The following is an 11,974-nucleotide window of genomic DNA, read 5'->3' as shown; positions in this document are numbered from 1 at the left end:
AGCAATCTGATAGATATGGTCATTATCTATGACTCTGCGTTTTTAGTTTTCTCGAATGTGCAATATTGTGGATGCAACAGATTTTCGTCTTTTGTGGGGGCGGAAGGGGGCGGGGCGAAGTTTTGAAATATTCTTGTAGCAGTGACATATCACAGAAGTCTGGATCCAAAACATCGTTGCAACAAAGTTGCAAAAGTGATTTTTCTGGGTAGCGTAACATCCACGTAACAAATGATTCGTTTTAGTTTTCATAGATTACTTCTCGGTATATGAATATGGAGTTAAAATTGTAATATCATTTATGCATTATGCATTAATGCATTCGATAGCATTTTGATAGCTCTATGTTTAGTACAAAAGATGGGGCTCATCCAATTTTAAATTTTCATATTGATAGCAATAAACATGTGGTCGCGAACGTACGAGAACTAGAAGTCGACTTAGGCTTAATCTGGTAAAATCTAAAAATCTTCCAAACGGAACAGAAAATTCTAAAGCAATTAATTTATTTGAAAAGGGCATTAATGAAGGTTTCTATCCAGAAAATTGATCTTCTGCTAATAGACTTTCAGATCAGCGTTAATGCAATTATATGCCAATTGGTTAAACTAGTTCAGTTTCAATCAATAAAAAAAAAATAGTATCGGGACAAAATGATATGAAAATGTATTTTTATTGTCCCTTAAGTTTTTGGCCTTAGTTTTCATTTTCACGGAAATGCCCAGATACGTATATATTCTATTAAAATATATATATTAAGTGACATATAATGAAACGCTGAGCTATGAAGTTGGTCTTTGCAGATTGTCGGGTACAGATACTGCTTTCTGATGCGAATGCCAAAAAAGAATGAAACTGTACGTCGCACCTTGGAGACCCAAATAGACAATTCTTCTGCCATAATCAAACTGGAGTGTGATCTGGAGGGATAAGTCCAGACCTCCGTCCCGGGGACCCTCTGTTCAAGCCCTTAACTCACCATTTCGTAAAAAATAATATACCGACGCTTATCAAGAGGAATTAGTTAATATTTGACGTCCTCCACTGTGGTGAGGACCATGCACTTTTTCATCTCGCTCTCTCGGAATTTCAGTACCAGTTGCCCTATCAGGAATCCCAGCTGCTTTACTAGAAGGACGAAAGTGGTGCCACTCTGCATTAAATCTTCCCCTAAACTCAACGACCATAGAAAAACCTGTTTTCAATTTTAGCAGGCAAAACAGGAGTCTTCGGCCTTCGGAGATCTCCCTTACGTACGAAGGGGGTCAAAAGAAAAACGAAAATTTTGGAAAAGTGGCGATTTATTTCTCAACATAGTCTTCGTTTAGGTCGGTGCATTTGACCCAGCTATGTTCCAACTCCTTTAACCCATAAGTTTTCTCGAGGTCTGCAAAGTAGGCCTCCGTTCCGGCGATGACCTCCTCAGTCGAATCAAATTTCTGTCCGGCGAGTGACTTGTCAGGAAATAAAAAAAGTCATACGGGGCCAAATCTGGATACAACGGTGGATGGGGCAGCAGTTAGTAATGCAATTCGACCGATTCGGCCATGGCGATAGCGGAGGTGTGAGATGGTGCGTTGTCATGGTGGAAGAGTTATTTTTTCTTCGCCAAATGGGGCCGATTTGTCGGTATATTATTTGGTACAGTAGAACGCTCTGATCGTTTTGCCCAGCTTTCTCATGTCCAAAATTTCATGCAGGATATGACCCACGCGTTCTTTTGAGATGCCTTGAGATCGGCGATCTGCCAATACGAGATCGTGGATTTTTGTTACGTTTTCCTCCGTGGTAGCCATTTTCGGGGCCCCTGGACGAGGCTCATCGCTAAACTCGCTAAACTAATTTTTGACGGTCGCCATCGAAGGAGAAGAGTCACCGTACACAGCATCCCAGCTTTCTTTGATTTCGCTGCGCGATTTCCAAAAATAAGTATCGAAACACCGACCGATATTGCTATTTTTCCATTTTTATAAAATCAGCAGACAAGCCCGCTTCCACACGTGGTAAAAAAAAAAAACTATGAGTTTGATTCGGCTAAAATTTTAGCAGTAGCCGTCTAAAAGAATGATGAAGAACGGTGAGGCTATGTACCTATCAGACCACCCTCGCATATACTGTATGGAGCAGATGACAGCCGTATGCTCTCTCTCTCTCTCTGTCTTTTGGTACCTCTGTAGAGGTAACAGAGCTCTGTTAGCAAAAGGCTCGATTTAATTTCTATACTTTAATTTATTTTTGCACTGCGTTTATCTCCTTTCTACCTACTGACTTTATGAAGTGTAATGGAACACGGGCAGTAGCATACTTTAGAAGTTACATGTTGTACTTATATTCTGAGAAATTATATGTAAGTCATCTTTCACCAGGTCTATTCACATCTTCAAGTCGATTTCCGCTTCTCTTAGAAGTAGCCGAATAGCTTCCAGTAACTATTTGTTATCTTGGTTCTAAAGTTCCATGAGTACATGTCACTCAAATTTTCCAGTCGAATCATCATCAATGGATTCCTCAGTATCAATCTTCTCTGAAATCGCCTTCAAAAGTCTTCCTGATTCCCGTTTTGACGATGGCCTGATCATTGCGGATGCCTTGTTTTATTTATTATTAATAATTATTTTAATGTACTATAATAATACAACTATTAAGGAAACAAAAGAAATTGTGTGAAACTAATGATAATTCGTAACTGCCTATGGCAGTTGTATTGTATTAATGATTTCATTCAACGGTCAAATTAGATCAATAAATCAAATTAGATCTATGTTCGGAAGGTATGATAACTATTTTACATGTATTTCATGGATGTATTTCTTAATGCTGAAATTCAGGTCTCTTCTTTCTCTTTTTCAGTTCAGGGATTCTATTTCTTCAATGAAAATTTGATTAATTGCTTATATTTCTGCATGATCACTTTCATAGGCCACCGGCAGAGAGCCTACGGCTGAATTGTAGTACGCATCGATGTATTGGAAGCCAAATCGACTTTTGGGACCCATATAAGGTGCCACTTCGTACCCATTTCGGAAACGGCAGAAGCTTTGACTAAATGTAGCAGACATGCGTTGCATCCCTGCACAAATGTGGCCAAAGGTCAGCCGGTCGTGCATTTGGTGCTGCAGTATGGCCATCCTGGCCAGAAAACGAAACTGGTCCCCGCTCAACGGGCGTGCTGTGAAAAGTTGGCGAGACTCACTTACCTGCAGTGAGGAATCGGATAATCAACGGATAACTAATTTCACTTTTGGTATGGCACTTACCCCGGTGACCTCGTCGCAGAGCAGTTCCCTTAGAGGAATATTAAGCACTGACGAAATCGCTTCTGGCAATGAGCAGGCACTTTTATCTTGCCGGGCTACGCACAGAGCCACAAATGTGTCGCTCAATCCAGTCAGTTTAATTTGGTGCTTATAGAACAGCTGATCGGTAATACGATGACTATAGTGCACCACTTTTCTCGGATATTTAGCCTCCAGCAGCTTTTTCAACTCGGGAAAAAAGGCGCCCAGTGCCTGGATATCGAACACATATGTCTGATTGGCCGTGGCCACCACTAGCACCGCTACGGGTCTGTGGCGTCCATATAAACTAGGCTCCGCAATCACTGATATGCTCAACTGATCTCGCATATCGTTAAGTGCTTTGTGATAAGCCGCGTCTGCCTGCTGTATGTATACGATTCGATTAAGCTTCCTTTCCAGCGAGCTCAACTCGTGGCTCATTAGAGGAAGAATTGTTTTCCCACGCGACGGGCTGATCTCCTCAGCCGTCTTAAAGGACGCTACACTATCATCATCGCTATCCGCCATTTTTTTCTAGGAATAATAAGGAAAGTTGTATGGAGTGTTTGAAGTCAAAAACGTGCATTTCTATTGCTGAAGTGTAAGAAAAATTATTTTTCCATGCTTACCAAAGATTGATATTATAGGTGAAAAAATAAGTTACTAGGCGTTTGTCTATGACATCTATTAGTTTTGGTTACGAGTTAGTCCTTTATAGTTGTATGATAATGTCTTTATAGCAAAAGATGAAACACTTTGTGCACAAAGAATATGGCGCGAAGAGTGACCGAACTTTGATGGCCAAAAGAAACCGCACACAGAACTAACCGCAGAGTCAAACGCATTAGGAAATTCAGTCACCGTTTAATCAATATATCGAGTCGGTATTTTGCATGGACCACCAACAGAGGGAGCCGCCTTGGTAGGTGTAGAATTCATGTAAAAATCAGCTAAATAGCCTTACTTTGAAATCAAATTATACATAAATTTGTTGAAAACTAATAAATAGAAAAGTTAACTTTTTGGCGTCGTACCTTAAGCGCAGTATTTAGATCTGGAAACAGTTTTGCTAGCAAAACGTGCCATATATTTTGCTAGCGCAAGAGTGTGACCAGGTGTGCATGCCCTACGGTTACACTATTATGTACATGTATATGTATATGTACACCTAAAAACAGAATTAGGTGTATAACATTTCTATATTCCGCTCAAGCCTAGCAGGATACCAACAAATACCATCGGCTGCTTTTCTCGTAGTAATCGGTATTTTATGGAACCACTAACCATGCAGTATATAATTGTGCCAGTTCATAACCCGATCATGTCGCAAACGAATTTGCTGCGTACACTCCCAGCGTTCAGCCATGAGCCAGCCAGTCAGCAGCGAATTTGAATGAGTGTGTAACACACAGAATTTGTGATCTAGTTAGGATTGTATTCATTTTTTCATTGTGTTTATTGAGGCTCAAGGTATAAATGTATGTATGACACTTATTATGTGAACATAAATGTAAAGCTTGCCACACAATATCAGAAGAACTGTTATTTTGTGTATGGGTATTTCCATGGTAAGGTTTCCACAGACCAAATATCTAAAAGCTAAAATAAAAACATCTGCATATACCTTTGTTCTGATGCTATTTTCTAAATTGATTGAAAATTAATTAATTTAACCAAAAATTTTTCATTAGGCTATTCAAGGTGCGACGTAAAAACTAGAACATACTTAGATCAGCAAAATTTTCCACCGATCGAATCATGCATAATATTCGTATGGAAATGTATATGTAAATATGTTATATGTATCGAATTTTTCTCTATTCAGCTAAACTGCTGAGCTGATGGAAAATTTTGCTGTTTTTTTTGAGTACCAAGCTTATAGCTAAAATGTGTGAGAACCGGTTGCCACGCATAAATTCAAATGCATTGCTGAGTTCCACTAGACGCGGCTCGGGGCGAAGAGAGCTAAACTGAGAACTCCCAGAGCCGAATATCACTGGGAGCTGTCTCAGAATAATCTGTTGGAACATTCGATGGTATGAGATCCCGCTTATCGCACAAAAATATCGATAGTTTTTTTTCAACAGCCCTGTGAATCGATAAGACACATAATCAAAAGTCGCGGGTATATCTGAATAAGCCAGTGATCGTCGGGTTGTACAAAATTTCTACTAGAAATGATCCGTCTTGGCCGCCGTGGCAATGGAAACAGCAGAAAATAGGGTCGAATTTTTTAGAAATTTACAAAAGTGGTTTCTTTGATATTAAATATGATTGTTTCAATATGTTTCATATTGTCAAGCCCAGCTTATCGATCCGGTATTTTTTCTCAATATTTTGTGTGCTCTCTGCGTTGCATCTATTTCTTTTTTTTGTGTTATTTTTTTGTGATTAAATTGTGAGTTTCCCACACCCTCATACTTGAACACGCAACTTTATTGCGTGCCGTCACGCAGCAGCAGCACGTCTGTGCATGTTTCGGTTGCGCGCGTCGCTGCCAGCAGAAGACTGCAGGTGTTTTTTTATTTCATTGTTTATTGTGAAATTGTGCATATCGGGAAAAAGAATCGGAGTTGTTCGCAAATGTGGTTGTTACTTTTTAGACTGTCTGCAGTGCTGCCTCTCACAGAGGAAGTGCAACCAGGTTATGGATACCAGATCCAAGGTAAGTCTGATGTGCTTGGTGTTGAAAAGATCTTGCGGGTGGTTTCGTTGTGTATGGTATGGTCGTATGGTCGTACATATGACGACTTAACCGTTGTCACACGCGCCTTTCACAGGAACGATAACTTCCATTTGATCGGGTAAAAAGACCAGCCAGAAGATTTGGAATCTTCGAAAAATCCGCACTCTCTTGCGCTACCTGCTATTCACTGGAATTTCTCTTTCAGCATATTTTCGGAGGCATGAAAGCAGGTTTGCTGTTGTCGTCTCTTTACGCCAGGTAGTTATCGGAGAGCAACAGCTGCTTCACAACGTATGCACCCTTTTCCCTTGTTTGCCTTTTTCGTGTCTGCTTCGTCTATTCTTCCCATTCCGTTCCCTGATCTGTGCTGTGGTTACGGTTATGGGTGCAGTGGTTGAAGCCTGCTATCCACGCACACCAAAGCACTGCATGTTCATGTATGGGGGCCGACCACTGCTATAATACAAATCTGTCTGCCTGCAATGAGAACCCACTGTGCCTCGTCTACCCCTGCATCACACTCTGTACGTGTGCACCGTCTCTGGGGCCCACTCTGTGGGGCTTCACTGTGGCCGGCAACTTCTAGCCTATGCTGCACAGCCAAATACATTTCCATGGCCATACATACAGTGGCGAACAGTGAAATGTGGACAGTCAAAAAAAACTCATTAAATGAGAATAAATTTGTCTTCATTATTGCCATCTAGCCGGCTGGCACGTTCTCGCTTGCTTCCCTTTTCCAGTTCCGGATACCTTTCCAGTATTATCTTCTATTTATTTTGCTGAACTGCAAAATGCTGCAAAATTTCCCATCGAACGAAAAACAGGCATGCAACCCCATCGTTTCCATACGAATATCATCCCTGATTCGATCGATGCAAAATTTGTCTTTTCTGATTATTAGGCTAAAAGGTGATTTCTTTGATGCTCTACGTCCGCGACGGCCGTCCTTAAGCTCAAGGCTTAAATTTTGAGAGCGTGAAGCCAATATGGCCGTCATATCAGACTTCGTAATTTTCAAAATTTTTATGTTTTTTTGTTTGTTTACCCCTCTAACATTATGACATCAAAACATAAAGTTAATTAATAGCTTATGAATCTAATGAATGAATCTAAAAAAAAATTTCGTTTTTCGGACTATATACACATCCGTTTTTTAAATAGCCCCATCATTTTAAAGTTAGCTTGCAAGAGTGTCCATATTCTACTCTCCGCCACTGTATTACCATACATACATATATGTATACTGAGACTCAGGAATATAATAAAATAATATAGAATAATGTGAGAGCCGGTTTACTGGCATACAGCTGACTGACTCGACCCGAAAAGAGCGAAACGTGAGAGTTCCCAGCCGAAGAGTGCTTCGGCTCTGCGACCTCTCACGTGCCGACCGCTCCTCCACATGAATTCAATCATACGGGCTTATTTTTACTCATTGCTTTTCCACTCATGGTCAATACGCTCTGTTTTGCGGCACAGTTTGAGTGATTCAAAAGAAAAACAGCGATGATATGTGCTCAAGCCAGTGTGTATCCGTGGAAACGCTGAACTTTTTGGAATCACCCAATAGCTTCCCCTCGCACTGCGAGATTCTATGCTCGAATTGCATCAGAGCTCCACATTCTTTTGTATGTTATTGAGGTAAGGCGGCCTTTGGGTAAGGCGGAACACGCGGGCACAGGCTGTTTAGGTCGAGGTCTATCTTTGGCATGCATCAAGAAAAAATACATAAAAGATTAATATACATAGGTTACGTTACAAATGAAGGAAAGAAAAAAAACTAGTAAGAACTTTGTGCGCAGAGTCAAGGGCCTCGGCTCTAGTTTATACATGGTACTCAGTCAATACATATGCGAACCTATGATTTATGTAATTTATACAACATATTTTATATGTCGTTCGGTATCGCGGTTCGCAAAAGCACAGAACTGACTGTTCACAAAACAAAAATTTCCTGATTGTGAGATTGTGAGATATTTGTACATATTAGAGTTTTCAGCAGGCTCCCATTTTCACTAACTCTTTCGTTTTGCATGTCCAAAACGACGGCAGAAAGTGCGCGATTTAAGAATATCATTTAAACATTTAACATGTCTGAGAATAATTAAACTTCTATTGGTGAAAGTGAATATGTTGCACTTACATTTTGAATTAAATGTGGCGGGAATCAGCTGTCTTTACCTAACTGTTCTGTTATGCGCATGTTAAGAGCATAGTCTGCCCTGTTACGCGCGCATTTGTGCTGTTACGGGCAAATAATTTTTGTTGCCCTGACCAATTATTTTCGAGCCAAACTGGAGGTTGGGCCAAAAGCAAATATTTGTAAAGAAGGCAAAAGCTTATTTGCCCTGTTAATGGTGTCAAAATATATGTATATTCAGATTCGTTTTGTTGCATAAAAAGCGCTTTAATTTTTATTGAAACGGAAAATGTCTCCGTTTTTATACCCGATACTCAAAGTGAGTATAGGAGTATGAGTATGAGTATAGGTGTAACGTCCAGAAGGAAGCGTTTCCGACCCCATAATGTATATATGTACTATATTCTTGATCAGCATCAATAGCCGAGTCGATTGAGCCATGTCTGTCTGTCCGTCCGTAGTCAGAGACTTAACAGCTGTGATGTGTAACTGTTACAAGTGTATTTCAAAACTCCGCCCCGAACCGCATCATAGAAAATTAGCATATCTCCAAGATTGCTGAATCTGGATTAGGTCTGATCGTTATTATAACCAAAAGGAACACTGTTCCTGTGAAACCGGAAATGGGAATCCATTTCCGCTTATCATTTGAGTATGAAAAGCTTGAGACGTGTTGCTCTGCTGTGCTCTGATGTTCTGTAATATAGCGTAAAAACAGTACGGTCCATATATGATGCATTGCTTCTGGCCTACATATATCGGCATGACGGGTGAATTTATGGATGATAATCACAAATAATCGGCACAATCGTATGAAATCCGTCACTGAGCGTTTAGCAAGCTGTGCTTGAACGGCGAACGTCCCCAATGCTGAAAACGAATTGAGTAAATTTAAATTCTGCTCCAAAATGGTTTGAGTGAATAAGTGCGCTCACCTAAGACTCGGACAAGAGACACACAAAATTCAAAACGAAGAGCAAGTATTGAATTAGTAAAAATGAGGAGTTGTTTTCCAATTCAATGGAATCTACCTGATTTTGCATATAAAAGTACCGGACGGTAGGTCGTTGGTGCAAAGAGAGAGAGAGAGAGTGATAGAGAGAGAAACAAAGAGATCTCATATCTCAATCGGCTGATGTTGCTCTCGCTGTCGCTCCGGCTATTTGTCCCGCTTCAGGTGTTTAGTTTGCAGTGTACGAGCAGCAGTCTGCATGTGAGTGTACTTACTTTAGTACATGCATACATACATATGTACATATGTACATATGTGTATCTGTACAGATATACTCACATAAAAAGGGACATTTTTGTTGTTGTTGCTCGTTCGTTCGTAGCTCGTTACGCTTCACTTTTAACAACCACGCTTTATTGCATTTCAAAACTGATTTTCTATGGGCTATGGACCGGTTTCGGACCGGTATACTTCGGTATGGTATGCCAGCCCGATTTCTTTTCATCTGCTCTGTGGCTGCTGGCGCACCGATTTCCATGCATGCGCACCGTACCTCAGTCTGCCGACTCCGACTCCGACTCCGACTACGACTCCCGACTCTGACTCGAACGAAAAGTTGAAAAAAGCAATTCACTCTCATAATGTGTAAAAATAATAAACTTTCCATAATGACGTTAGTTAAACTATTGGTTGATTGGTTAAACTATTACAAATGGATTTTTTAGAGTGGTGCAGGGCGGAGCGGAGGGCAGTCGTGCTTTAATCAGTACAATAGTTCCTGCCTCGCTCTTCTCGGAATCTTAGTTCACAGTGTCCAAAAATTTTCACAAAGGTGCTTCGATTTTCTTTTGAAAACAGTATTTGGTGCTCCCGTTTTAACAATCCGCAAGATTTCTCTGTCTTCAAAACGGAAACATGAACATTCAAACGAAATGAAAAGCCGTTTATGTTTTTTATGCAACAAAACGAATCGTAATTAAAACAGAAACAAATTAAATGACTTATTGATGCATTAACATAAATTTGACACCCTTACCAGGGAAATTTAGCTTGGGTTTTAAATTTGTCTAAATTTGTCTCGAAAATATTTGGTCAGGCCGACAACATTTTTCGCTTTCGTGCGAACAGCTGACGCTGCCCGATTCGGTTATCGGAACACTGGCAAGAAATAAATGTTTGCGCGTAACAGCACTGACTGTACTCTAAACATGCGCGTAAAGGAACATCTGCACTTACATATACTTACATGTATGCCTGCCTGCATATGCCGCTCTGATCGGATTGAATTTTTTTTTATGATTTTTTGATGAATAATAAAATATTCGGCCGCGCTGAAAATTTCAGCTCGATTGGTTAATAATTGAGCCTGAATTTATACCCGATACTCAAAATGAGTATTAGGGTATATTAGATTTGTGGTGAAAATGAATGTGTGTAACGTCCAGAAGGAATCGTTTTCGACCCCATAAAGTATATATATTCTTGATCAGCATCAATAGCCGAGTCGATTGAGCCCTGTCTGTCTGTCCGTCCGTCCGTCTGTCCGTCTGTCCGTCCCCTTCAGCGCCTAGTGGTCAAAGACTATAAGAGCTACGGCAACGATGTTTTGGATCCAGACTTCTGTGATATGTCACTGCTACACGAATATTTCAAAACTTCGCCCCGCCCACTTCCGCCCCCACAAAGTGCGAAAATCTGTGCCATCCACAATTTCAAAGATACGAGAAAACAAAAAATCACAATCATAATGAATGACCATATCTACCAGATTACTGAAACTGGATCAGATCGGATCGGATCATTATTTATCGTATCTTATTCTGTTCAGGAGGTACTCATGTATCAAGCTGAAAAGGCCGAATGCGCACGATATTTTGCTCAGAAGTTTCAAATAGTTTCTGCACATTAATTCTTGGCATATCGCGGTCCATAAAAGACATTTTTTGTTGCTTTTGATACTTTCATCCGCGTAATGTTATAAGAAGTAGTTGCTAATATAAAAGTGACATTTGAGTCATAATCGAAGGTATTTTGTTGCTTGCCTCTTACGTCTGTGTATAAGTATTCTATTCTATTCCATTTTATTATTTTTAGAGACCAGATATGTGTACACTGTACATACATGCAAGTACATACATACATATGTATGAACATCAATAATTGCATTGCAGGAAGCAAATCAAATGAATTATATTATATTTTGCTATTCCTAGCCGATGAGAGTTGAAAAAGCAATCAGCTTCTGATAGTAGGAACTGTATTTTCCGTACTCTCAACTGTTAACACCGCAAACAAAGAGGAGAGGGGCGCGAGTACGTATGTATGTACACATACATACATATGTACATACATATACACTTAATTAACTTCCAGGCCTCTTTAATTGAAAGGCCACGCATTGCCGGCGCTGCGACAGCAAAAACTATAATTAATATTACTGAAGGAGAAAGGTTAACTTAAGCGTAAATTAAAAGACTCTATGTACGAGTGTGTATGTATGTGATTATCGTGGGGAAATGGCAATTGAAGGCTCCAAGCACAGGGGAAGTATCTCGGCGATTTTTTGTCCGGCCCTTTAATTGGATCAGATGAAATGCTAGACAAATTAGGGGGAGAGAGGCGGTAACAGACCATCGAAGGCTTCCTGCGACATTTCGAAGCATGGAATACCCTTTCGCAATCAAGCCTAATACACAATACCCAAGGAATGTGGAAATCCCTCAAGCTGAGACTGAGACGCATTAAGGTTATACGCAGAGATACCAGAGAGGCAGAGCGAAGAGCGAGCAGAACAGAGACAAATACATCAAAATTAAGGTAGAATGTTGGCCATGTGGCTTGGCTTTGCCCCAAGTCCTTGAATCGATGACAGGTTAAAAAGTTGTCATAGAAATAATTCGGGGAGTACCTAGGTC

At 40.3% G+C, this 11,974-nt stretch overlaps 2 protein-coding genes and 1 long non-coding RNA gene across 8 annotated transcripts in view; 1 reads left to right on the top strand and 2 right to left on the bottom strand.

Annotated features, from left to right (window-relative positions):
- Positions 1-2,659: 2,659 nt before the first annotated feature.
- LOC117186169 (protein Exd1 homolog) lies at positions 2,660-4,077 on the bottom strand. The gene is made up of 3 exons (XM_033386407.1): positions 3,908-4,077; positions 3,258-3,812; positions 2,660-3,197 (listed from the first exon to the last, which is right to left on the bottom strand). Exons 2-3 carry the CDS (start codon positions 3,804-3,806, stop codon positions 2,892-2,894), a joined length of 855 nt encoding a protein of 284 aa, XP_033242298.1. The 5' UTR covers positions 3,807-3,812; positions 3,908-4,077; the 3' UTR covers positions 2,660-2,891.
- A 1,311-nt stretch (positions 4,078-5,388) lies between these two features.
- The window catches only part of LOC108163424, a 50,190-nt gene continuing 43,604 nt past the window's right edge, over positions 5,389-11,974 (top strand). Inside the window, exon 1 of one of the 5 annotated variants that reach the window (XR_004471296.1) lies at positions 5,389-5,943. The gene's annotated coding sequence lies outside the window, so the exon portion shown is untranslated. The remainder of the gene's footprint in view (positions 5,944-11,974) is intronic. The other 4 variants (XR_004471295.1, XM_033386406.1, XM_033386405.1 and 1 more) reach the window with 4 other exon arrangements.
- LOC108158606 lies at positions 5,940-9,657 on the bottom strand. Of its 2 annotated transcripts, none has more exons than XR_004471297.1 (3): positions 9,399-9,657; positions 9,043-9,314; positions 5,940-8,977 (listed from the first exon to the last, which is right to left on the bottom strand). It is a non-coding gene; the product is annotated as an uncharacterized LOC108158606 (long non-coding RNA). The 2 variants fall into 2 exon arrangements; XR_001775260.2 differs by having other exon boundaries at positions 9,139-9,314.

This window comes from Drosophila miranda, chromosome XR, assembly GCF_003369915.1.
Source record: "Drosophila miranda strain MSH22 chromosome XR, D.miranda_PacBio2.1, whole genome shotgun sequence".
Taxonomy (NCBI): Eukaryota; Metazoa; Arthropoda; class Insecta; order Diptera; family Drosophilidae; genus Drosophila; species Drosophila miranda.
This window is presented reverse-complemented; position numbering and strand designations above follow the sequence as displayed.

Excerpts from the sequence above, each read along its gene's own strand:
- LOC117186169 (XM_033386407.1), bottom strand. The coding sequence starts at position 3,806 with ATGGCGGATAGCGATGATGATAGTGTAGCGTCCTTTAAGACGGCTGAG. Across the intron at positions 3,198-3,257 it reads TCTGCGACGAGGTCACCGGG|GTAAGTGAGTCTCGCCAACT; the intron begins GTAAGTGCCATA and ends TCCTCACTGCAG.